Genomic DNA, 27,990 nt, shown 5'->3' with positions numbered 1-27,990 from the left:
TCTTTTTGTTGTATTTGCATTGCTGCGGGAGCTGTCGTCATTTCGACGTTGATCTATAACTCGCGCGTCTGTTAGATCGTCGCGTTTTCAGCGAAACTTTAGCAACATTCGCATGCAAATTTGCCGCTGAACTTCAAAGGTGAGAGGAAAAATTCAGCACAGTGAGATCGTCGTTAGGAGCGAAACTTGCTTTACCGACTGCGTACCTTCACCGCAGGAGTAGGAGACATAGCCGGTCAAGATCGACATTCGTATTTCGGAAATTACGTCCAGAGCAACAAGGTCCCCGAAGTGAACACGCGCGCGGAATAATTTGTCTGTTTCTCAAAAAAAAAATAATTCAAGACGCAACTGCAGCAAAATTACGTGCCAAATTGACGCGTCATCATTCAACGTTCCCAAAGTTCCAGAAAACATTCTGCAACTTCATTTGAACAGCAGCGAAGAACAACCGAGCGAGATTAATTAGCGATCAAAGCGCGTGATTGAGTGGCCAATTGCCAAATGACGGCAGAGCAATGAGTCGCAACAGCATATCTATCACGATTCAAATTTTAATTAGCACCTGCCAGCAACGTTGACTACTGGACGTCGTACAGAGTATTTACGTAGTAAAGCAGAACGCTTTGCGGCTGATAGTTGTTAGCGCGATGGGCTAAACTCGGTGCGTTTCTCCGTTATGCGCTCGCGACGTTCACTCGGCGTCTTCACTTGCAGTTCGTTTTCACCGCACGTTCTGAACCCGCGTCTCTCACGAGGTGAACAAGTTTCCCGTAGGAAGGGTTGAGGTGATAGCGACTCACCGTGCAAGGGAATCGTCCGATCTACTCTTCACTTTTTCTAAACGAATAAGCAGAGGCGCACAGAACAGCGTTCTGGAAGACGTCGCGGCACGCGAAGCAACTGTTAGCGCGCCGATCGGGGCGGGCAGATCCCCGACATCGACCGGACCCAAGGGAGAAAAAACTGGAGTGGATTTCCGCGGTCTTTCAGCCGCTGTAATGACGGTGGGCGAAACGCGAATAGTCCTTGAATGATGCGTACTCGTATCAGCCCGATAGCTCTCGCAGAGCGGGCTCCAATCTCGGTCACGTGAATATTTAATGGTTCCTGGGTTAGGTGGCACAAAAGGAGCGGGTGACATAAGAACGAACAAGGAATCGATTCGCGGGGCAAGATTTGATCAGCAATTTGCACTTTTTTTGTCTTTGAAAGCGGGTCGTGAGGCGTAGTAGACAGTGTACTTCAGTCACTTTATCGTCATTCGTAAAAGTTCACAGAAACATATTTCGTTTAAAAGCGAACTAACTGTCATCCTCTTTTCCTTATTGCGCAATCCCACTATCTGGAAGTTAGAAAGAAAAAAGAAAAACACGTGAATGAGCAAATATTTAGAGACCGGAACATAGTGGCCCACTTTTACATGCGCGCGAGCACATCTTAGCCGGTTGACGTTTGCTGGTCAGTTCTTGGAGGATAAATCAAAGTTCCTGGACTCACAAAACCCGCGACTTGTTGCACGTACGCAATGAGCATGACCTGGCGCAATTAGCGCGCGTCAAATATCATGAATGACAGCCAGAGAAACACCGCCGATTCTGATTAAAAAGCCTTTGAATAGAGTTAGATCCGCGCACGCGTACTACCGTAGTCGGTAAGGTTTGCTAGAAGCGCCTATTCCTACCAAGCTAGGTTCTGTTGTAAAACCTAGCATTACTGCTGAGTCGCCGATGCGCCAAGCATTTTCGAGCGCAGATTAAGCTACTGAGTTGCCTTAGACGAAGGACGCTGTTCATCAGTAACCGTACTTTTTTCGACTTGGTTACTGAGCCGACCGGCCTGAGCAAGGACAAAACGGAATGAAAAAGAAGATAATTGCGTTTAGTTTGTGAGCTTGGTTCTTAAGATACGTTTGCCAAAAGACCTAAAAGGAGAGCCGTGAAAATATTTTGGCGCGGCGGACCACCTTCGAACTCCATGGGGATCAGGGCAGAACACGAGACGGAGCCAAGGAAACTGCTTTCGTGAACTGATCTCGATCGACACAGTGCCTACTGAGACACCATAAGACCAGCACCGCCACCAGTTCTCGCGCCTCTCGAAGCAGCAAAGACAGGCATTGAAGGACACCTCTCGCTAAGACGGGGCCGTGAGAAAAGAAAGGCGCGCCAGGAGCACTTCGGAACTGGTTATGGACATGCGTTCAGCTGCTCCGTTTCGCTGCAGCTCGGGCTGAGCGGTGAGCGAACCGCGAAAGAGAAGCGTGAATAAGTGCGAGGCGAGGCCGCGCCTCGAAAGCCATGTCAATGTTGGTCCGCAAGGGAACCATGCTGCACCGCAAGGGCAGCCGACGCTCGTCGCAGCCCAACTTGCGCCGGGCGAGCATCGCGGTCACCGCAGCTGCGTACTCGGCGTCGCCCTCATCGCGCCGCCAGTCCATGGCGGTGCCCGCCTGGTCCCCTGCGGTGGCCGGCAGCGCCTCGTCGTCGTCGCTCAGCCCGCGACACAGCCTCGCGGCGCCCCTGCCGCCTCGCCACCGGGCCAGCCTGACGCCCGTGTCGCCCGTGGCCGGCCCTTCCTCCGACATGCAGCTGTCGGCACTCAGCGGTTCCTCGGCGGCGACGCGCTGCGTCACCGTGGTCCCCACGGCAGCAGCCGGAGCCAGGTCTCCCAGGGTGTCGCCGAGGCCATCGCCCCGGGCATCGCCCCGCAGCTCGCTGTCCGTGCCCGAGAGCGAAGAGCGCAGGCGATCCAGCTGCACGGTCAGTGCCTTGTTGGCTGTTGCTTGTATAGTCGCGACTGCTTGCGAGACCGTTGGCGCTAGTCCAAACGTTGCTCGAAGCTACGAAGAAGGACCTTACGTGTTCCTCGGCAGGGAGATAGAAAAAGCGGTGACGTAGGTTCGATTTCAGGACCACGACGAGGCTTTCTTGAAATGTGAAGCTTTCTCCTCGAGGAACTTGTAAGGGAAGTTTCTTCCGTGGCCTCGTGCTACACCCAGAAGGATGTCAGGCCTTTGGATGGATGGATGGATGGATGGATGGATGGATGGATGGTAAAAGAAAAAAAGTATTGATTATTCGAGAGGTTTGTTATGGTGCGTTAAATTTGTAGAATATGTAGTGTTTCCTTCATTGCGTGTTTTCTTTTCCATTGCGTCACCAATATGCCAGCCGTTTCTCACTTGTCTCCATGGCAGATCTGTCTACGTTTCAACTGCTGTTCTAAAAATCTTTTGCCTCGGGCAACCTAACCACGTCTACATTAGTGACTGCAGATAGATATTGCGGCATTCTAGTCAAACATGCTCCATGGTTTCTGAACCGTTTCCACATGCTATGTATGAGTCGTCATCAACGGCGAATTGGATCCCACGAGAGCGACAATGTGGGCTTGTTGGTTGATCATCTTGGAATGGCATGAAGTGTAGCGCAGCAAGAACAAGGACACAGGTAGGAACAAAACACACCCACGGAAGCGCTTGTGTGTTTGTTTCATTTTTACTTGCGTCCTTTGTTCTAGATGGTCTATACTTCATGCCATTCGATCCTATAACTCCTTGTTCAAAGGCAAACTGCCCTGGCTTCAAACACCTGATTTCATTTGTTTTCCTCTCAATAAAGTTCAACCACCTTTCTCTCTGTTGTGCCAGTATAGTTCACTGCATCGTCATATCTGACCTAAAACACCTTTCGCTCTGTTTCTTTGGCTTTTGCGCAACGATTACCGGTTACATATTTTCCCATTTCGATATTATTCGGTTAGCTAAACTGCTTTCTGTAAGCGCAGCTAGTCTGGCAGTCTGTCTGGGCCTGACGTACCGCATCTTTCCCGACCTTAGAAGTGGCACATCGGTGGTGGAGCTTGCTGAACGCCGACGATGTGCACGCAAAGTCCACCGGCTGGCAATGCGTCAGGCAGCTTCTTCTCGAAGGTGGTATGTCGTCACAAAAGGGAGGTATCTAAACGGCTGAAACGATGAAAAGTGGCGCACGTTGAACGCCTGTACTCCCTCAGAAACCTTTAGCTGTGCTGGCTCGAAAAACTAAACGCGACAGGACCCCGTCGGATTCCATTACAAGTTCGAATCACCGGTGCCATTTACCTCACACTCCCCTTCCTGGCGGAGTTCGCGTAAATTTAGGCAAGAAGGAGTATTGTAATGGTTGTGGTATGCATGGAACGACAGAAATGAAAACATGGTATGGAGCGATGATCTTTTGAGTTGCGGCGCTAGAATATTTGGATATTGTGGGGGAATGAAATGGGTCAGGGCCGGATTTCAATTCATTGCCTCATTGTGCGTTGTTGTCGCAGAGATCACGAGAAATCCCATAGAACAAGGTCAGGTTAAGTGCTTCATAGCGTCAGTTCTTTAAAAAGCAAATGCGTGCAAGTTCAGCTCAGTGTCTGTGAGAGACGACGTCTACTTCTTCGGTTGAAGCTATGAAAAAGCACAAACAAGACTCCAAACAAAAATTGAGAGGGAGTCGTATCGCTGTGCGCGGGCGTTAGCATTGAGCAAGTTAGTTTTTCTTGCTATATATATATATATATATATATATATATATATATATATATATATATATATATATATATATATATATATATATATATATGAATCATTCATGTATAATGAATGATCAGATGACCCCAGCGGCCTCACGAGAATGGCTCGCATGATGGGGAGGAGTCTACGACTAACCCACGCACTGTGCACGGCGTAATGTCGGTTGTCGTGACCGGTGAGCCGCTTGCAAAACTCTCTTTTCATAATATATAAATGTCTACAGGTATATGTCATGAAATCTAATGCAGAAAAGTCTAATTTGGGCTAGCTCGTGTAGTCTTGGAGGAAACAACGCAACAAACAGAACGAAGACATTATTTATGATTGTGGCTGTGAACATTTACTACAAGACTGTGAAATATTGTGATGGTCATATAAAATTGCGTGGCATGGGACAAGAAAGTCGGTGATAAGAGCATGCAGGATAATGTTTAAGCTTTTTGTAATGTACAGAAAGGTGATACCTGTGTGACCCCCTTTACAACAGTGAAAGGGGATACATATATTTCTTGCTTGTATTACGGAGACAAAGTCATGTGTTGTTCTTGATGTCCATCTTTCCTGCTTGTTGCTTTTTTATTCTAGTTTTCTTCTGATTCATACATATTGCATCTTGCGCAATCGATCATTGTTTGACAGTCAACGTTGCGTTTGATCATTTTGTTTAGATTGTGATTGCGCTGTTCTGTCACATTTGTTACAAAGTATGTTATAAATTCTATGTCAATTTCTGTGAACATATATGGACTTGTAGCTCTACATAGTTGTGCACTGTTAACGGAATGTTCAAAGATGGTGTGTAGAAAAGTAAAATAATTTTATTATGAAGCAATTGTTTTAACCTACTTTTAAAGCAGTGATTGGCTACGTAACAATAAAAATATTTTTTTTTATGTCGGCTGACCTTGCGAACCGGCTCTTGTTAACTGATAGCGCTATTTTATTTTTATTTTACAACGTGTTATTGTCGTATGGAGACGTAACATTTTGATACAAGCCACTGTCGCTAGTAACGCCAAGACAATGAAATAAAATGCCTAAAATAGGGCCTGCCTTTTAGCAAAATACAACGCGAGCATGTCATGCTACGGGATGGCACTGAAGACATCAATAACAAAGCTAAAAAAATATCAAGAAATAAAGAATCACAACTGACCACGCGTATCCTTTCAGAGCGATATTTATTTCTTTTCTTACTCCTAGCATAGCATTATAGCTTTTCGATAACACTTTGCGTCGAAACCCTTGTGTGGAGCTCGACATCGGTTCGCAGGTCCGTGCGGAATCTTTCTTTTATTTCGTTCTCAAACGCGAGGAAAAGCGGATATGCGTTCCAGCCATTTGACAGCAAGATGTACAGCTGTTCCGGAGCGTACGCTGCGTATGTGCAGTATACATGCCATTCTGCGTGTCTTACTCGCTGCCAAGCACATTAGAAAAAACGGGGGACGAGGAAGCGATGATAGGCCGGCCACTGGTTGCGTGAATTTCATCTGCGTCCACGCTGCATCCAAGGCCCACTGTAATCTCCGTGATATAAATTCCGATGTGGCTGTCGCAATATTTCCTTACTTAGCCCACGAGATGCTATATTTTTATTGTGCTTTTCTTTTGCAAGTAGTACGTGGCACATTTGCTTCGCGCTCTGCGTATTTGGACTCTTTCGCGCAAAGCATTTCGTGCGTTAGAGTAGCTGCTGAGAACGAGCGCCAGCTAATCCTCACAACTAACACACCGAACGCTGGCTGTCGACTCATGGCAGAGTTCTTAAGAACATAAAAGAAATCATGAGCCATTACACCATGTGAAGATGGGTGACCAGAGAAACTGTTTAGCACATGACACAGAAGCGAAACAGAATTCTGAACAGAGGTACGGACTCATTTACCGTTATTTCTACATACATTATATATAATGTTCAAGGGGGTATGGAAAAGGGCGGCTGTCCTTTTTGTCCTAAAAAAGCTACTAACTAGCGCGACGGCAAAGGCAAACGACGTCAAAGGAGCAGAAGACTTGTCAATTTTCCTGGCCCTCATCGTACCGGGCAGGACCAGAGTGGTCACAGACTCACAAGCGTATAGAAGCTTCCAGTCGGGCTGGGTGTGCCGGTTGGTGCTTCCAGTGCTCAATGGCGAAGAACCTCCGAAAGGGGAACAGACAGAATTCATCTGGATTCTGGCCTACTCCACACTGGAGTGCAACGATTTTCCCCACCAGCAGGCCCGAGCGCTGTCACACTGGGCTGCAGCCACGGAGAGGGAGGAGGAAAACGCAAAGAGCCAGCCACTGGTCACGTACAAAGGCATAGTGGAGTATTACAGAAACGAGAGACAGAGCTTCCCCGAGCCACACCCCAAGTTAACGAAGGAGCCGCAGACAGCATATAGGCAGATTCAGACAGAGCCGTACCCGCACTCCCGAATGCTCAACCGCATGTACCCTAGCCAGTGCGGGCCCCGTGTGTCAGGTGCCAGGAACACTCCAATGCATGATAGGGGAATGCAAGTTTAGCCAACGACACCCACCGCTTTTCACCAACCACAACCCCAACATGACTTCCCGTCCCATGCCACCACTTAGAGAGCGATGAAAGATCTTGCTGTCCAGCTTCGCCCTGGAAGACCAACTGCGGCTCGTAACCAGGGGCCAGGCTGCGAGAGCAGCATATGGATTCCTGTGAAGTAGGGACCACTTCCGTCCGGCGAATGCGTTGAAGAAGCTCAGTAAATTAAGTCCTTCATTCATTCATGCATTCATTCGTGATAACATGCTGACCTTGAGACCTGACATTGAGACTAGGAAAAAAGGAAGTTCGGCAGCATGTTACACTCTTGTAACGCGTGAAGGCGAAAGTCATGCTGCGCACTTGGTAACGCACCGTCTCGCATCGTCGCGTTGCTGCTTTCACAGCTCGGATTTTTCGGCTCGTTTTCAACACTTAGCTGCGGCTTCGCGCGCTCGTATAGCGGAGTCAGACTCGCGCCAACGACGTTTCTTATCGACTTTACGTTGCATTCTCTCAACAGGAGATTGAAACGTATGCTGTTCTATGTGTTGTATGGGTAATTTCAATGAACGTATGCGCTGTTCGCTTCGCTTTGCTAAGCGCTTGTAGCCTCAGCCTACAGGGGTATGAGCCATTGCCACGGAAGTATATGAGCCATTGAGAGGGTCATGTTTTTTTTTTTGTGCCAGTCGACTAGGCGCCGCGTTTCTGCTCGTTGTATGCGTGATTCTCACGAATGTATGCACTGTACGCTTCACTTATCTGAATGCTTGTAGCCTCTGCATTACGAGAGGGATGAACAATTGCATTTTTTGCTTGGTTAGGGGTGTGTGAGAATTGCTGATGATTACAGTTTTTGTACCTTCGGACCGGACGACGCACTTATTTTTTCAAGACCATCGCGGGTATGAGCCAGTTAAGGCTTTCCCCTTAAACAAATAGACGCTGGTAAACAATATGGTAGGAGTGTGACATTCCGAGTTAGTGCACGAAGTACAAATACTTGAACACGTGGAGGCGCCATTATAGCCTAAGCAACTGCAATACTGAAACATCAGGGACATAGCATTCCCGTTTCGCTGCTTCACGGCTGCGCGCAAGATGAGACGAAGCAGCTTCGAGGCAATGGAGGGAACAAAATAGCAACGTAAATAAAAAAAAAAAAAGGTCGGCGCACATTCGTCGCTGTAATGCGATGGGAATAGCATGTGTATATACTAACAGCCACACAGTCAACAACACCTGACAGCTGTAAACAGGAAATGAAACCCAACAATTGGTTCTAAAGCAACCATTTAGCCGCATCTCTCACTGACAGCTGTAAGCTTTAGGCAGGAGGCACATATACTGATCGGCACAGAGAACGACACCAAACGTATTCCGAATGCGTCGTACGAGCATTACGTGAGTATTTTCGCCATCACGGTGTTCTTATGCACTTTTGTATTTCTCCGGCTGGTTTGGCAAAACGACCACGAACTACTCGTGCAGTAAACAAACTATGATGTAAACAAACTGTCAAGAAGGCTTGGAGGATTCGTTGCGTGGTTCTGACAGCCAGTGCCCACTTTTTTCTCTCGCATCTATGTAGCGAGGAACAAGTTACCTAAATGGTCGGAGCCACCGGTACCCGTAGTTTTTTCGTCGTAGCTAGCTGGATACGCGGCACATGTTCGCAGCGTTGCTCACTTCTGTGGGAAACGTGCCTCGCCGAATAACAAACAAGTACGCAGGTTTGTCGCAGGCTCCAGTTTATTTTCCCAGTGCTTTCTCTCTCATTGTCCGCGCCTACCTTCAAAGCGAGTTGTTAGTCGCAGGGCTTGTCATGTGCTCTGCAATTACTTGCGCAGGAAGAAATAGACGACAGCATTGGAGTGTCGTGTTTGAGCAGTCTTCTTTTTGTGTATGTGTGTGTTCAGCTCCCCATGACGGGAAGTTGTTTTTTTCTTCCACTTTCATTTCCCTTTAGCTTATCATTTCTATTTATTATTTTCATCATTAGCTTACCAATTGAATCAAACACTATATAAATAACCTTCCCTGCGCTTTCCTAGGCTTCATACGTTTGTGGGCAAAAAAAAAAAAGAAAAGTCAGATAGTGTTTCTCAGTTCCCTTTCTTCTCGTACATTACATAGCGGATATATCACACTATCTATCTGCTCATTCATACTTTCTCAACAGAAGAAGTATGGCAATTTTATATCAAAAGACTTTATTTATTATTTATTTCATGTACCCTCAGGGCCGTTGGTATTGGAGAGGGGAGTGGTTACAGGCATACAAAACAAGAAAAAATAGGAAATGTGATACAAAGAATAGGAGTATTGCAATAAAACGTTAACAGGTGTGTCTACTTGTCTACTCATACAATATTAGCTAAGGCGTTCTTGAAAAGCTGGTAATCTTTGATGGTGGCTGTCAGTGCGGGAAGGTGATTCCACTCTGCTGCTGTACGAGGTATAAATGACTGGAAGAAAGCGTTAGTTCTACAAAATGGGACACCGACCTTGTAGGCATGATCTAATCGCGATGATAGGTGACGAGGGGGAGGGATTAATTCGCTACGCAGGTGTGGATGATGAAACATCTTATGGAATAGACAGATACGAAACGCTTTGTGGCGTGAGGATAGGGATTGTAGATTAAGGCTTGATTTCATTGAAGATATGCTAGCGGTCCTGTTATAGTTGGAAAGAATGAAGCAAACCGAGTTATTTTGGACTATTTCTAGTGAATTTATTAGGTTTTCATGATGAGGGTCCCAGATGGATGCGGCGTAGTCTAGTTTCGGACGTATTAACGTTTTGTACAACAGCAGTTTGAGGGATGAGGGCGCTTTAGAAAAGTTGCGGCGGATGTAACCAAGCATACGATTAGCATTGTTAATTATGTGTGTGATATGTGCAGACCAAGTGAGAGTGGAAGTAATGTGTACACCAAGGTACTTGTATGAGCCTACCGATTCTAAGAGGACATGATCTAAGGAATAAGTGGGGATACTGTTGCAAGTTTTTGATACGCGAAGAGATGTACATTTTGTGATGTTAAGTTCCATTAGCCATGTTTTACACCACAATGAAATAGCGTTCAGGCCAGTCTGAAGAGCCGTTACATCGTCACTGCTTGTTATTTCTCTGAAGATTACGCAGTCATCCGCAAGTAAATGGATATGAGAGGAAACAGAAGAAGGCAAATCGTTGATGTAGATTAGAAAAAGAAGAGACCCGAGGACGGAGCCTTGTGGGACGCCGGTATGGACAGGGTTTAAGTGAGAGTTAAGATTATTAGCTGACACGTATTGCGAATGGTTTTTAAGGAAACACTCAATCCAAGCAAGAAGTTTGGGGTCAATGTTCATGAGCTGTAGTTTGTGAAGTAGCAGTTTGTGAGACACTTTATCGAAAGCTTTGGAGTATTCTAGGAAAATGCAATCTGCTATTGAACGAGTATCAAGAATTAGGTGTAGCTTATGTATGAAGGAAGCCAGCTGCGTTTCACAAGAATATGTTTTTCGAAAGCCATGCTGTGAACTTGAAAAAAAATGAGTTTGACTCAAGAAAGTTAGCAAGCTGTGAATATAGGATATGTTCTAATATTTTGCATGGGATACTGGTTACTGAAATAGGCCGATAATTGCGAGGAGAATGCTTGTCACCTGATTTATAAAGTGGAATCACCTTACCTACTTTCCAATCAAGGGGCAGGTATCCTGTGTCAAGCGATTGTTGAAAAAGTTTTGCTAGTAAAATAGATGAATAAACAAGTGTTGTGCAAAAATTTCATGGAAATTAGGTCATGGCCAGGAGCAAAGGAGAGACGCAACGATTTAATCACGGTTTCGATGCCACAGGGTTCAATTGTAACTGGAAACATAGCCTGGTCATCATAACAAGGTGCAGTGGGTGGGGAAACATTGCAGGTTGCAGAAAAGTTTTGGATAAATGTTTCATTGAGGACGGATGCGATATGATAACAGGGTATGGCATTCCCAGAGTTATCTACAAGAGTTATGGTGTCATCATCTTTTTGGTTAATAACGCGCCAGAATTTCTTGGTATCATTTGTTAACATGGACGGCAGCGTGTGACATAAAAATTGTTTCTGGCGTTTCTTAGCGCTGATACATATTCGCTTGAAGCCAATCGGTAGGCCCTCCAACGAGCTTCACTCGAGGAAAACTTTGCCGACCTGTACAATAGACTCTTTTTATTTGATAAGCGTCTTATATGAACATTATACCAGGGAGCGTCTGACTTGCTAGTTAGGATGCGAATGGGAATGTACTTGTTGGTTAGGTAAGTAACTTTTTCTGCGAAGATTGCCCAGTTAGTTTCTACTGTACGGCTGTCGAAATCCTGGAGGAAAACATCAAGGAATGAACATAGTTCTCTATTAATCGCGTCAAAGTCTGCTTTATTGTAATTACGGATGGTTACAGTTCTTTTGGCATGTTTAGGTTGTGCGAGATTTAAGTGAAAAAAGAGTAAAGAGTGTTCGCTCATTCCTGGAACGTTAGTGATATTGGAAACTAGGTCGGGCTGTGAAGCGAGAATAAGGTCAAGGGTATTAGCAGCAGAGTCTGTGGTTCTAGTCGGTTCAGTTACAAGCTGTTCGAGAGAAAAAACGGAGCACATTTCTAAAAATTCTTTAGCTAGCGTGGAAGGTGGGTGTATCGTGGGGACAGTGTTAGACCAGGTTATATTTGGCATATTAAAATCACCAAGCAAAAGTAATGGGCAGTTTGGATAATGGGATGAAACGACGTTAACAACATCGTGTACTTCATTTACAAAGTTCTGTGTATAGGTAGGGGGCCGATAACAGACCCCAATAATAACTTTTTTATGGTTTAGGGTGACGCATGCCCAGACAGTTTCTAAAGGGGTGTTGACGTGGATGCACTGTGAAGCGAAATTTTTCGTGATAGCGAGCAGTACGCCTCCTCCTTGTCGCCCAATGCGATCGCAGCGATAGATAGAGAAATTATTTGCAATGAGAAAAAGTTCGTGGCCTCCAATTTCAGGACGCAACCAGGTTTCAATTAGTACTATGATATCGGCGCTGCAGGTGTCGATGGCGGAGTTAAGGCAGTCACGTCTGCTGATAATACTGCGGATGTTAGTGAAAAGAACGGATATCTGCGAAAAAGAACGTCCACAACTCCTCGCGCGTCCCTACGGACTGCCGTGAGCCGAACTGGCGGGATTATCAGCTGAGGGCGGTTTCTGCGCGTGCTGTTTAACAGTTAGTAGGATGACTATCATGTGATGGCGGTTGCTTCGTATGCTCGTTAACGCAGTTAGATTCGGGATCATACATGTAGTATTTCTTATTCATTAGTAATTTGTTATATCGGAGCTGATACGGACCTCCGTCGGATGCACTTTTGGCAAACTCGGTTAATTTCTTTCGAGCGTGACGTGTAGCAGGTGAGTAATCTTTATTAACTGTGACGTTTTTGTCCTTCAGCTTTTTTCGGGCAGAGAGGACTATCTCTTTTATCTTAAAGTTAGTACATTTTACAATGATCGGACGTTGTCTTCCTGGCGAATATTGACCTAGGCGATGAGCGCGTTCAATGGCTGAATCCGGAAGAGTGTCAAGTGCGTCAGCCAAAACTACTTCAATTTTTTCTTCCGACTTAGCCCACGATTCCCGGTGGTCATCTAATCCATAAAAAATGAGGTTGCAGCGTCGTGATTGATCTTCAAGTTCGGTCTGCCGTGAATGCAAAGAAGCAGAATTGATTGACAGCGACTGTACCGAGGTCTGGATTGTGGCTATGTCGTGATCAATTTGGTCAAGTGAGTCCGTTTTATCTTTTAGGTCATCTAGTCTTTTTTCGATGGCGCCAATTTTGATTTCAATATTTTTTTGACTGGCTTTGATGGCTTTAATGTCAGTGACCATATCGGACTGGCTTTTTGCTGCTTGCACGGATCGAGCCTGAAGATCTTTTAGAATATGAAATATGACTTTCATCTGTTCGCCTGGCTCATCAGGCAAGGACTGTAGTTCAGCCAAGGACTGAGCGGGGGTCCTGGGTTCGACTCAATATCTCCAGAGCATAGTAATAAAACACCCACTGAAAAACAATCGACAGCAATATCACGGAGCACTCGTGGGCGCGGGAACAATAATAGGAAACGGTCGTCGCTCCTTCTGGCATACATGGAAAAAACGTTACACACCTCTAATGCGCAAAAGCGCGGGGTGTGAGACATGTTGACAGTGATGGTCCCGCGCCCACTGAAGAAACTGTCGCACTGGCGCCTTCTTATATCGACTGTGGTTGGTGACGTCATCGTAGACTTGGATGATGCGCAGAAGACGGAGATGACGAGCGGAGCAGTACGGTAGGGGTAGTGCGGTTGATAGCAGAGCGGCGTCGATGGTATCGGGCTGGACGCTATCGGGCTATTCGCTTGAACACACCAGTTCTTGGCAATCTGCACGCAATATTTTTTTGATGTTCTGTTATATTCATGCAGCTTATTTACAAAAATCAAGTTCCCTTTCTAGCGCCTTTACTCCGTGCTAAAGCTTTGCTTTGCCCATCGTGCTCAGTTATAAAAGGAAACAAGAAAATAAGCAGGCAGATGATTGAAAGGATGAATTAGCTGTTTCTTTATTAGCTGATGTAAACGTGGATAAAGAGGAGATCGAAAAACCAGCTATCAAAAAATGTGACCAATACAAAACGTCAGAAACTCATAAGAAACAGAGGTTCCATACAGCATGGCATGAGAGAGAGAGAGAGAGAAATAGAGAAATAGAAGACAGGAAAATCATGGGACGTTGACCAGATGCACGTCCGGTTTGCTACCCTGCACTGGGGGAAGAAAAAGCAAGAGGTAGAAGGCAGGGTCCTTTCTTTAAGTTTGGTAATGCCCTGCATTTTAAATTTTAAGATGACAAAATGAATTGCTTGAATGAATGAATGAATCGTCGTGGTTGCTGTTATATAGGCTGCCATACAGCTATCCCTACCTCATCCATGACGACAAGACACTTATAAGAAAAATAGTGGAAAAAGCAAATAACAATTAAGTTAACGTGTGGAAACATGTGTCACAGGTGCTTGAGCAAGACACGTAAGACAGGCCAGCACCTTGCCCGGATAAGAGTAAGAGAGGATAAAATATCAAAGGTGAGGAGGTTAACCGAAGTAACTGTCCGGTTGGTTACTTTGTATTAGCGTAAGGGCAAAGGTGACAAAATATCAGAAGAAAAGAAGGCAAGGTAGGAAAAGGATCCGTCCGCATAACTTGCCAGGCACAACACATCCGGGAGCCTTCACTCGGACGGTATGACCTCTGCAGAGGCCAGCCTGCTAATTTCAGCGAAAAGGTGACGGTCATTCAATTCAATCCAATTCGATCCAGTTCAATTCAATTCCATTTCGTTTCGGACGGTCACTGACCAAGAGCCCGGAACGAAAGGCATCAACCTGCCTGGCGTGGTCCCGGGCATCTGTCGAGACTCACGTGATACAGAGATACAGCCAAGCATGCATTCACCAACCAGCAGCGACATACGCCGCAGTGGCGTAGAGCAACACGTTCTTGCTAAGAGGCACGTAACACAGAGGCAAAGGCACTACATGTGAGCATGAAGACAGCTAACTCTGGAGAACATTTCTATGTTTTCATGCTTAACGGTAAGCACATTTAAAAATTTGTTTAAAGCACTACAGAGTCTTACTGCTGACTTCCTGCACGATGCAGGGTTACATTCGTTCTGATAAGTCTTTCCTTTACTCATTCTTTAGGCAGCCCACCTAAAAATAAATAAATAAATAAATAAATAAATAAATAAATAAATAAATAAATTGTAATGGGTGCACTGAACAGTTCCGATGGTAACGTCTCTTCGTAACCGAGGAGGCAGGTGACGCAGAGCAGGAGCAGCTGGTAGCTCGAACGGCTCACACTCGTGCCAAGCACTGGCGATCCGGCTGGCCCACTGGTTGCACAGCAGGCATGGAAGAGACGATCTGGCTGGCCTTGTTCCTGTGCTCTTCTTCTTCATTACAATTACCCCCGGTGCAAAAGCGGAGCCATCCTGGCGACTTACGACGTGCAGACGAGCGGGTCATAGAATTGTTTCAGGCGGCGCACGTGAACAACATCCCGTCCACGGCGGCGCGTGTCAGATGTCGATGTAAGCGGCTCTATGAGATAGTTGACGGGAGAGGTCCGTTCGACGATGCGGTATGGTCCATCATACTGCGAGAGAAGTTTTGTCGAAAGTGCAGGCGTGGTAGAAGGCACGGACAACAAGACAAGGGCGCCGGGAGCGAAGTGCGGATTCATAGCGTCGCCATCACGATTGGCTTTTTGTCGTTGTTGGTCAGCGGAGGTGAACTTTCGGGCTAATTGACGGCATTCCTCGGCGTATCGGGCGACGGTTGAAACGGGAGCTCATTCTGACGCGTCTGGTGTATAAGACAAAACCGTATCGATGGTATGGGAAGGATCGCGACCGCAGAGAAGAAAGTATGGAGAAAATCCGGTGGTACTTTGTGTAGCCGTATTATATGCGTACGTGACAAATGGGAGGATGATGTCCCAGTTTGTATGTTCCGATGAAACGTACATGGCGAGCATATCACCAAGGGTGCGATTGAAACGCTCTGTAAGTCCCCGCGTCGCCGCTCGTTATCCCCCTTGCGTCGGCGCCCTTCACCCACGCAAGAGGAAAACTAAGAGCCGCAGTTCAGGAGGCAAGAACTGCGTCGCCATCGATCTGTACAAGTCCTCCATTGTCGCCTTCGAACGTTGTCGATCTAACTGTGGACGGCCTCCCTACCGTTGCGCTAATTGATACTGGAGCAGCCGTGCCTGTCCTAAACGAACGCCTCTCTCGCGCCTTACGAAAAGTTACGACACCACTTTCTGGGTTTTCTCTTCGCACAGCAAGCGCCCAGCCAGTGCAGCCTTCAGCAGCTTGCACAGCTAGAGTTGTTACTCAGGGCGTTCTCTATATTGCGGAGTTTGTGGTTCTTCAGTCCTGCTCTCACGACGTGATACTTGGGTGGGACTTTCTTTCGCGAAATAACGCCGTCATCAATTATGCACGTGCTGAAGTCGAATTATCGCCTCTGTGTGACGTACCCCTCGTCGGCGCCACATCTCTTCCCGCTAGGCTAGTCCTTCGAGAAGACATCACCATACCGCCGTACTCGTCTGCCGTTGTTCCCGTCTTCTGTGGCGCTGTCTCTGGAGGCACTGTCCTCTTCACTCCTTCGGAACTCTTCATAACCCGCAAAGATGTTCCCCTCCCTTTCGCCACGCTTGACATTTCAGCCGGACTCAGCGCCATCGTTGTCTGCAATCCGCTTCCTACAGCCCTGACGGCTCTTTGCGGTGAAGCACTTGGCCATGTTCAGCCTCTTGATGACATGTTTATAACCGACGTGCCGGACGCTTCGTATACAGAGCTCACTGACTTCTGTGCACTTTCCACTTCTGCTCCGCCATCAGGTGACTTATTCACACCTTTCATTGCCGATGACCTTACTTCCGAGCAGCGCTCCCAGCTTCTTCACCTGCTTGCCCAGTTCCGTTCTTCTTTTGATGTCGCTCAGCTTACTCTGGGTCGCACGTCAACCGTCCGCCACCACATCGACACTCCATGGCTCCAACGCGCCATTGCGGCAGCGCCCGTACCGCGTATCCGCCAAGGAGCGTCAGGTGATCAGTGAGCACGTGGACGACATGCTTCAGCGCGGCGTCCAATAAATAAATAAATAAATAAATAAATAAATAAATAAATAAATAAATAAATAAATAAATAACAACCTACTGAAGGCGTCTCAAAACCAGTAACAGTTATTCATACAATCTTGATGCTTAAAAAGAAAAGAAGAAAAAGACAAGCAACTGTTTTAACTAAGTCGGGCTGACGTCGGCTGGTAACAAGGTCCAATACCTATGCTTTTCTACGGAGGCGGTTATCACGTTTCCCGAGCGTGGTGCAGCGCTGTTCTCGTTGCACTGACACAAGAACACTCAAGGTGCGCCATCGTTTCTTCGAAGCCACAAGTCGGTACTTATCGGAATGCATGGCGAAAACAATGAGAAAACACTGATTCCTTAAAACGAGCAAAGCAAAGCAATAACTAAGTTGGTGCGTAAACACAAGAAGCCACGTGGAAACTGCAAACATTCAACGCAACGCACGAGCTGTCCGCAAGACGCCAAAAGTTTAACGCCGCGATGTCCAGCTCATGATATTTGCTACGTTTAGTGTAATGCTTCAGAACTGTGGTCTAAACGCTGCTAGTTTATTAACGCGAGCTTGTAGGTGCGTTTCTGAGAGAGAAAGAGAGAGAGAGACAGTAAACTTTATAGAAAAGAGCACATGAGCGTAGGTAGCTCTGCAGTGGGTGGTCCCCTTAATCCACGAGTCCAGCGGCCTTGGCTGCCCTTCTCGCTCGGTTGACAAGGTTGAGCTGGTCTGTTGAGTCTGAGCTGGACAGAGCTGCCTCCCATTGCCATGTGGTAGGCTTGCGCAAGCCCACCACATGTGGTGGGCTTTACCACAGCATGTGGTAAAGTGTTGCGCATTGATCGCAGTGTGGGCATTTATAGGAATACAGCGCAGGGTGCATAGCGTGGTAGAGACTCAAGTGTGGAGATGCAGTTGTTTGGAGTTCTTGCCGTATCACGGCTTCGTCTCGCGTCAGAGCATTATGAGGCGGCGGTAGTGTTCTTCGTGAAAGGCGACAGCGTTGTAGTACGTGCGTGTAGGTTAATGGTAGGGGATCGGGGTGGAACTGCTCGGCGTGTCCCCCTCGCGGCTCCCGGCGTGCATGCGCTCGGGCGTCTGCCTGCTGATTGCCAGGTAAGGACTCATGCCCCGGAGTCCACACGACTTGCATGTATGGCGGGAGCTGGTGCGCCCCAATTAGAATGCGATGTGCGGCCCTGGAAATCTTAGCCCTGGAAAAATTTCTGCATGCCGTCTGAGAGTCCGTCGGAAGTATGATGCACTCCCAGCGCGGTCTCGTTGTGATGGCTAACGTTATCGCTAGTTCCTCTGCCTCGACAATGCTCGCTCTGAAAACCAACAACGCATTTATTTCGGTACCGTGATTGTCGACTACGCTGGTGACAAATGCAGTGCTCCTTTATGTGCTGGCCGCGTCTACGTATAGGACATTGGGGTGGTTCTCATACTTCCTCGCGCGCGCCTGTGCTCGGGCATGTCGCCGTCCGATGTGGAAAGTCGGGTGCATGTTTCTGGGTGTTGGTGAGACGTGCATAGTTTCCTGTATTCGTGTTGGGATTTTTATCAATGCGCTGGACTTCCGAACGGAATATCCAAGACATTTCACGACGCAGTGTCCCGCCGTCGTGCGTTGTAGCCGTTCCTTCTGGTTTACCAGGTGGGCCTCTGTAATTTCCCGTGCGTTGTAGTAGACCCGTGTTTCCTCAAGGCGAAAAGTGGCCGTTCCGGGTGGCAGTCCGAGCGCTTGCTTATACGCCTTGCGTATCAGCCGGTCGAGTACCTCCACTTTCACATTGCTTAAATTAAGATATGATGCCCAGTACGCAATGCGACTCACAACCAGAGCCTGCACTATTTGGATCAGGTCCTGTTCCTTGAGTCCCCTCTTCCTGCTGGTAATTCGTTGCATCATGCGCAAGACCTGCGTGGTCGTGTATTGCAACTTCTGTAGGGAGTATCTTCCACCCTCGTCCTTTTGCAAGTGTAAGCCGAGGATACGAAGTCTGTCCACCTTGGGGATTTCACCAGGACCTATTCGCAGGTAGATGGTTGCAATGGTGCCTGAGTTGTTGATCATCCTCTTGGGCGCTTCTCAGTTATGAGGAGCTCCGACTTCTCCGGTGCGCATTGCAGTCTGCACGCCTCCGCGTATCTTGCTACAACGTCGACTGTATCCTGAAATGCCTCTTGTTCTCCTATGGAACCCCCGAGCGTTCATATCGTGATGTCGTTTGCACACGAGGCATATCTGATTCCCGGTATTTTCTCGAGTTGGGTTGGGAGTTTCACCATGGCCACGTTGAAAAGTGTCGGCGACAGCACTGCTCCTTGTGGCGTCCCTCTATTAGGTGTGTCTACTCGCTGTGACCTCATATTTCCCAGTCCTATTCTGGCTGTACGATCTGTGAGGAAAGCCCTCGCGTAGTTGTAAGTTCTTCGGACGCAATTCGTGTCACTGAGGCTTCGTGCCCCACGTTGCCAATGGCCCCATTTACGTCTAGTGCAAGAATTGCTTCATCACTTGTTCTTTGAGCTGCAGAAGCACGTCTTGCGTAGACAAGTTAGGCCGAAAACCAAACATTGTGTTTGGGATCAGTTGATGTTCTTCAATATGCACCTGTATATAGCCTGTGTAAGATAATATGCTGCAGTTAGGTTTCAGTTGTGAATAGTTTAGCAAACAAATTGTAAACAATTTATTACCTAAAGAATTAAGTTGTAACTCAAACAACATTTCATTTTTTTTTATACGAATGTGCTTTCCATGACCAGATCAAAGGTGCATAAGTGGTTCCAGTTTTCTTCAATGTAGAACTGTGTTTGGGCATTGCAGGGTTATTGCGAATAGACCGCAGCTGTTAATATTACGATAGGGAAACGCAACTGGCGAAACGACCCCAACACGTTCAAGTTGATAATAAGCACCTAAAAAACCAAAAGAATAAACACTACGACACGCAAGACAACTGTGACATTTGCAAGCATGAAATGGACCCACATAAAGAAAGATGTTAAGCGCGCGTGTTGCAGTAATACTATCCGGACTGAATAAATTTTATCGATTTCACGCTAACACTACGGAACGATCTAAAAAAGATCCACGTGCACTCCCTCGGCAAATGTTACAGTGTTACGATTCTTCCCGCTGACGCTGCTCGTGTAGGCCTAATACAGCGTGAATACCGGGTGGCTCGCGTTTTATAACAGCACTTGTTGCGCGACGGGCAACTTTTATATAACGCGCATTTGAAAGTGACACTGTTGACCTTTGCGCATGGTAGATGGCATTTTGCAAGCGGTCCACACATATGGTGGACCGAGCATGAACACGCAAATGCTGCTGTGACCATGGCTGTATGGCCCGGCACACGGAAACGTGCGTCGGTTGCACTCGAGCACTTCCTCGAGGTCACAATGCTGCTGAGATACGGACTAGCGGGTTAAGCCTGTCGGCGGTGACTCGCCATGAAGTATTCATTTGTCAGCGCTATAAATATTAAGCTCTGGATTCGTCTCAAGAGCTATTCCGTAAGATCGCTGTTTTCCACAAGAATCTCGTTTTGAGATGTGTTAACTTCTGCGCAAGAAGATACGCTTACGGTGCTTGCACTCGCATACTTAAAAGCGCCGAAAGAAGAAAAAGAAAGCAATCTTTCAAGCTTTAAACTCATTTACTGACATAGCGATTACTCCTCCGGCTGTACATACAAGAGATCGTGAAGACAATTACTTAGAACAAAGTAAGCGATTATTTATATTTATGCGCGATTTTACCAGGTGTACTACTTTAACCATTAACAAAATTCTTAAAAATTGTCTGTTGCATATAGCACAAATCTACTCACTGAGACGGATTTCGCGAAGTGGCAGACGTTACTAACATTCCAAACCAAAATGCATAATGAGTAATTAGGAAATTTTCACTATGGACATTTTAACTAATTACCTTAGCGAACACATTCCAGTACACGAATATGAGTGAGTGATGTCACAAGACACATTCACTTGGAAAGAATTTTGAAGCTAGCACCAATTTTATATATATATATATATATATATATATATATATATATATATATATATATATATATATATATATATATATATATATATATATATATATATATATATATATATATATATATATATATATATATATATATATATATATATATACAAGCACTGTCAAATTAGTAGTAAGATTACTGTTGTCCCATTTAGTTTTTAACAAAACGCCTTTTTATACGTTGGAGATAAAAAATTACTGGAACATCGCTGCACTGCGTCGCAAATTTTGGGAATGCATATCCCGAATTGGTGTCATCCTACAAATTCCTTCCAAGTGTATATGACTTTCGAATTCACCGTCTACAAGTAGTAGATATGTATTATAGAGTAATTAGTTCAGCAGTTGATTTACAACACCTTGATAGTTCATCTAATCTTCGCCACGGTTTTTCGCGCAAATAGTGTCTGCCTTTGAGGGTAATCCGGAACATGCACTAAAATTTTGCTATATGGTACGGGGGATTTTTGGAAATTCTGTTCACAATAGAATAAAAACAGCTCGTGTATTATACATCTCGTACTTTTTTTTTCTTCTAGATTCTGTAGTGAATGTCGCTTTTGGCTGACGCGTACTTCTGTGCGTGAATTTTTTTTATATGTGTATCTTCCTCGTCTGTTGAGCTGCTCATCCCAGATTGCATCACGGCCTCGTGTATGTGTTTGCAACCTTGAATGCACATATGTCGGCATTCAGTGTGGTGAAAGCTTGTCCTCGCCTTTTATCTCTGTGTGCTCGTTTGTGAATAAGACTGTGTACTGTAGAACTTTTACAACTGGACTTCGTTTCATGTTTTCTTTCCATATTTTGTTTATTATTATTGTTACTACAGTGAACTCTCACTTGAGTGAACTTCAAGGGACCGAAAGAAATAGTTCACTTAACTGAAAGTTCACTAAACTGAATATTCACTAGACCAACATAAGACATGGCATACAGAGTCAAAAGTTTGAAGTGCAATTCGTGGAGCAAAAGACATGGCATCCATAGTGTTAGAAATGTGTGAAATGGAATTTGTGCATATCAACAAGTAGAAGGTTCATAACAGTTATAATGCTGCCCTTCTCACTTAGAAAAAGATCTGTAATCTTCTTCTGCACTTGTACTTTTAAAGCACAGGAAGTAACAAAACTGTCCAAATAGACAATGTTTTTGTACACTTCTTCTGGCACAGCTTGCTGTTGAGACACAAAGTCTCTCAACTTTCCTATGTACCCTACAACCTCAGCTAGAGTTATAGGGCTTGAAACTGGCTCGGCGATGTTACTTTGTTCATGGCCTCCGAGATTACATGCTTGCTCGTTCTGTGCTGGCAATCTCGCAGGCCATGCCTCGTTGCCGTTCGTTTTCCGCGCCGCCGCTTTGCCTTAGGGGCGCTGTAGCGCCAGCGACGTTACATTGCCGATCGCAAAAATAACGTAAAAATAAGCTTTGGTCCTCTGAGCGAGTTCGTTAAATTGAAATATTGATGGTTCCGAAATTCGTTTAAGTGAAACATTTTTGCATAGAATCTATAAGAAAACTGCCGGGGATTCTTAAAAAGTTCGTTATTCTGAAATATTCGGTAAACCGACGTTCGTACAACTGAGAGTTTACTGTACTATGCAAAAAGGAGTAGCTCTCACGATTATAGGGTGATTACATCTCTATCCTTTTTTATCTTTCATTAAGATAATAAAAATAAAAGGAATAAGAAGATGGAAAGAAGAATTCGGTAAATTAAGGGCGATGAAATAGGAGGGTAAAGAAAGGCGGAAAAGAAAATGAAGGTGAAAAGAAGAAATTTAAAATGAAGTAAACCTTGTCAGTGGTGTGCTTTCAACGGCGTTTGTTTTACGATTCGCTATCACATGATGGCTTAAAGATCTCGATGCGCTAGGAGATTTTTTTGTATGAATGATTTAGTTTTCACTGTTCTTGAGGAAAAAAGAAACACGCAGTACGAAAGAAACTAGCGGGGTGCTGATGCTCGGCCTTTTAGGGCAAGAGTTACGAGACGAGAGCGTATTGCTTCTTCCAGACATGCAAAGAAATGCGAAGGCAAAGAAAAGTGACGCATGAGGCGACTTATATTCCGTTCAGTTATGGAACTGGCAATGGCGACTAACGGATAAGCACCGCGAGGTAATTTGCGGGGACACACGTCTCACTCACCAAAGTAAGGAGCGTAAAGCGCTGATTACCATGTCTGATAAAGCACCCGAGAAATGCAAATTTCCTTTCCGTTGCTGCAGTGTTATTTATTAGCTTGCTGAGAGCCAGTGACATAACTACACATATGCGGTCAATCTAGCATCGCAATTCTTCCTTAAAAAATATGTGCAATGCGCTATAAGGCTGCGTGCAAAAGAAGAAAGGAAGCGTCATAATAAGGTATACGCATGCGACACTAATGATTTAACGTACTGAAATGTGTGCAACATTTCTTCAGGCGCAGTCTTTAGTTGTTTTATTCAATGCTTTACTGCGAGCGACATTTTCTCTCCTTGTTCTTGAATGCCCGAATATCCTTTAAACCGCGAGTAGCAACGTAACGAGTTTTGTGCGATGAGACCTAGCTTCGCAGTGACTGAAACAGGTGATGTATTACATTGCTTAGGCTCTCTAATCGATAGGCCTATATGGCTCTGCAAGTTTCCGAGATCGAAGCAATGCTTGTCACTTCACTTTGAGCACGTGCCGCACCCCAATAGCTACACTGTGCCAAAAAAAGATCAATGGCGGGTCTGTCGTGTTCCCCGCGTGGTGGTGAAATCAGGATTAGATACGGCAGCGTACGTGACCTACGGAAACGATTGCGTAAACCTTGGTGAGGCAAGCGCTCGGACTTGTGGGCTCGCGTATAGCGAGCCCACAAGGCCGCTAGATTGGAACACAAGGCCTAGAGAGATTGGAACACGATGCTTGTCGCCATAAGTCGGTGTCATCACTTCTTTCTTATTTCTTCCATGAATGTGTATTTTATTTGCGCTTCCTGTGCGAGGGACGCACACCCTCCCATTGTTCTTCTTCGTTTCCTCCTCCTCCGCCTTTTCCTGCTTTCAAAATGAACAACTTTTCACATTTTGCAATATTTCCGGTTATTCAACAACCATTAACTTTGGAGCAAGGAACGTCTTTCAGACGCATTTTTAATCATTGTTCAATTTTTTGGTCTCGTAAATAAACAGGTTAGAAACAAGCACATATTTCTTTTTATTCCATATTCTGCAGGCGAGACATTATTGGTGACACTTATTCGCCATTTCGGCTGACACATGGTTAGTTTACAAGCTTCTTGCAAGTTTACCTTCTTGCTATATTCTGAAGGTTGTGACCTGTCAGTATTACCAGCGTGACCTTTACAACTGCCTTATTCTGTTCTTTCTTTTGCTTTCCTGATATCTTCCTTTCATTTTTCCTTCCCCCGGTGCAGGATGGCCGATCGGCCACAATACCGGTTAACCTGCTGCTTTTCATACATCCTTCTTTCGCTCTGGCTTTGTTGTGGTTGCATCACTTCAATAGAGTTCACAAGAGTGGCGGCTTGTGCGAGTTTTGCATTCCCTGTGATTTTTTGACATTAGCGCAACTCAGAGTGCTTCAAAAAACAAACAAAAATAGCAAGAAGAAACAGAAGACAGGTGTGCGTGAGCTCGCCGTCTGTATCTATATCACGCGAAGAACTGGAGTTTCTTGGCCTATAGGCACGTGTCGAGCGAGTTGTGTTTTTGTTTGTTTTTTTCCCAGCACCTAAACGCAATTCACAGCTGTTAGGTAATAAACGGAAGCCTGACGCTCCCCTGTCTCCTGTTTCTTGTTGTTTTTTTTCTTTCATTGCTTTCATTCATTTTCCTTTGCGATAATGTCATGGGAACTTCACTTGCGTAACCAGAAGAGAGGGGCGGAAGAGAGAACCCAAAGCCGAATAGTCCGTTGGCTGATTGTGCATTCGCTTACATGTTACACTGCAAGGCGAGATAAACGAAAACGGGCGGGAAAGTCTAGAAATAAAATTCAGGTATTGTCATCTTGATTTCGCTCCAAAAGAGTGTGTTTATATTCTACAGTGTCCACTATTTGCTTCTACAAGCCGCCCACATTTCGGTCAGAGGAATGTTGGAGGGCGATTCAACCTCTATAGTGGTACGTCCATCGACGGCAATGCCAAGCGAGCGCAGCATGGCAATGCAAAGGCGAGTAGCGCGCCAGCGGTCTCGTTCCGTGCCGTTCCCCCCGACGTGCTGCAATTTACTTGGCGCGAGCGCGATGGAGGTTTCTTACGCGTTCTGGAGGACGAACGGCTGCGCACGGCACTAACGCGTCCCTCCTCGCGTGAGGGGAGTAGGAAGGGTGCCGATCTTTAGGGCGGGCTACTTTCGGGACCCGCCCACATTTCTTCACTGAACTATCTCGGTGATCGTCCCTCGAAAGAGGCTACACAAACACGCGTCCGATGCCGAAAAGCGGAGGTAGCTCGCTGTGAGAGACATTGTCTTTAAGAACGCAAGCGTGTGCTTACACAGCGCTGATCAGCTCTTGATTGTGCGCAGAATTCTGGTTGTTGTTTGGACGTCCACTCGTATTTAAAATGTCAAATGATATTTTGAGACATGATTTATAGAATGCCGAGAATGCGCCAAGTGGCGGCCAATATTAGCTCTACATAGCGCGCTTGGAGAGTTAGAATGCTCTTAATTGCTCTTGAAGATGCACCTCCCCGCAGTTAACTTTTTTTCGCTTTCAACGCTTCGTCAGTAATAGCTTGACATTCAAACGTTCACGTCTTACTTTCGACACCAAGCAGTAAGTTCACAGTCAATTAAATGACTGGGCAATAGCCAATTGTCTCAAACTTGATCGGAACGCGGAATGGATCATGAACCTCAACTAGGGACTTCCACAAACCGTCACTTCTGCAGCATGCAGGCGCTGAATAAAAAGCAAGGTCTCGAAGATAACGTGACGTTGAGTTTCAGCATCTCTTATTATTTTTTCAACGTATGCCTAATATATAAGCAAAAATAAAACGAACGCCCTATAAAAGGTGTGTTGTCACTTTAAGATATTTAGGCGTAGGAAAGAAGATAGTGATTTTGAGTTCTAGCGTCTCTTATTAGCTGTTCAACGTATGCCTAGTATATAAAAATGAAACGCAGGCCGAGTCAGAGGTGGGTTGTCACTTTAACATATTTAGGCGTAGGAAGATTGATAGTGATGAAAAAAAATGTGAAGGTTTTTGTTTTTCTGCGTGGTTTCCATTTACTTATTTCAAAACTTGTTGATTTATTGCTGACTGCGTGTGTGTAGGAGTACCGTGATGAGAAAGCACGTGGGAGCCGGAAGCGCAGACCTATCATAAGGCTCAACATTTTAGGGAAGTGCCATGTTTCAGCTCATCGCGAGGTGCCTACATTATATGACTTCCATTTGCCAACCGTACAAAAGTAAGATTGATGCTACCTCGTTCGTTGTGTCTTGGTAGTGGGCAAATACTTCCGAACAGCGAACTCCTTTTTATTCTAATTGATGGATTTTATCTTGACGATGTTACCTGCACTGTCGTTGCGACAGACGTGATGGAAGGCTCCAGAAATATTTTTAGCGCACTGGGTTTCTTCCGCGTGTATGATACGTGTATAGTCCCGCAGTGTTGCGCTTTTCTTTCATACTAGGCTGTGCGGCTAGAAATCGAACCGGCGACCTCGTTGCGAGCACTGAAACATCAAAGTCAGCGAGCCATAGCGGCAGGTGAGCAACCAGCTCGGGCCCGTCCATCCCACTTGGCTGAAAAAGTGACGGCGGTGGGATCAGAAGTGCGTTGCCGCGACTTCGGAGGCCGGTGCTTCAAGTTAAGTCGCCTTACACAGGCAGTGGCTTGCGAGGCTATCGGAGTAGACAAACCTGAATGCTGGCCTTGACCGACACAAGAAATCTTCCAAGTTTCTTCATTGAAGTGGCCTATTAGAGAGACCTTGATAGCTACCAAAGCCTTCTATGTCTTCTTTTCTTGTTTTCATGCGTTTGCTTTTTTTTCTCCGCTAATATATCCGTCTTTCTTACCCCTCCTATCTTTCCTACTGTGTAGGATAGCAAACCGCAACCTTTAGGTTAGCCTCCCTGCCTCTCCCATCTTATTAATCTCTCTGACTCTCTCTCGTATTAGAGCATGCGTAGCAGGACGCAGCGCAGACACTTGTATCCGCTGAATCTCGATTCACTAGAAAGGTCCAGCTGTGCTTGACGAAACCCGGGCACACCCGGGGACTAGAAGGTATTGGCGGCCGCTGTGCGAACGCATGGGGGACGCGTTTCTGAGATTAAAGTGAGCTTTTGCGGCGAAATCGTGGAATTTGAGAGGTATGGTGTAGCTACGTGAGAGCATACCAATGTAATTTGAGAATGCGCGTGTTAGGACTTCCTAATTAGCCATAAATCTGGTGCTCGTATGTTTAGATTACAAAGAATCGTCAACATAACAAATGAATGCATGTAACAGTGACTCTGATCGCTTCGTAATCCTGTCGCATGTCATTTGTGGGCGTGTCATGTCATTTTTCCCACACGAGACAAAGAAATGCCAGTCTGAAGATTATATATATATATATATATATATATATATATATATATATAAAAGCGAGAAGAAAGTGAGTTACCTAAGGGCCCAATTTTTTCAATCGCAAGAAGTCAAGAAACAATGACACCAAGGACAACATAGGGGATATTGCTTGTACTTACTGACTGAATTAAAGAAATGATGAATTAATGGAAATGAAAGTGGATAAAAAACAACTTGCCTCAGGTGGTGAATTATTTTACATCTTTATATCCCGAGTTCTTGAAAGAAAGAAATCTGTACACGGCTTTTATAAGTCTCGAAGCGCGTGCTTTTTGTACCTGTTGCCATCACACCAGATATTTCTCTGATGCAAGCACTTTTTTATTCAGACTTCTGGAGTAATATTAGTCACCTGGGGTTCTTTACCATGCACTCAAGGGACGGTATACGACTATTTTTGTATCCTGTCTCTATCGTAATGTGGCCACCTCATCCGGGATCGAAACCACAACCTTGTGCTCAACAGCGCGAGGCTATCTATCCTCTGAACCACCGCTGCTGGTTCGTCTCT

The 27,990-nt window shown here is 45.7% G+C and overlaps 1 protein-coding gene across 1 annotated transcript in view; it reads left to right on the top strand.

Annotated features, from left to right (window-relative positions):
- The first annotated feature begins 2,300 nt into the window (after positions 1-2,300).
- The window catches only part of LOC142577869 (uncharacterized), a 294,425-nt gene continuing 268,735 nt past the window's right edge, over positions 2,301-27,990 (top strand). The window contains exon 1 of the mRNA XM_075687302.1: positions 2,301-2,762. Within this exon, the coding sequence (XP_075543417.1) occupies positions 2,301-2,762 (462 nt within the window). The remainder of the gene's footprint in view (positions 2,763-27,990) is intronic.

The sequence above is a fragment of the Dermacentor variabilis genome, chromosome 4, assembly GCF_050947875.1.
Source record: "Dermacentor variabilis isolate Ectoservices chromosome 4, ASM5094787v1, whole genome shotgun sequence".
In the NCBI taxonomy this organism is placed as follows: domain Eukaryota; kingdom Metazoa; phylum Arthropoda; class Arachnida; order Ixodida; family Ixodidae; genus Dermacentor; species Dermacentor variabilis.
This window is presented reverse-complemented; position numbering and strand designations above follow the sequence as displayed.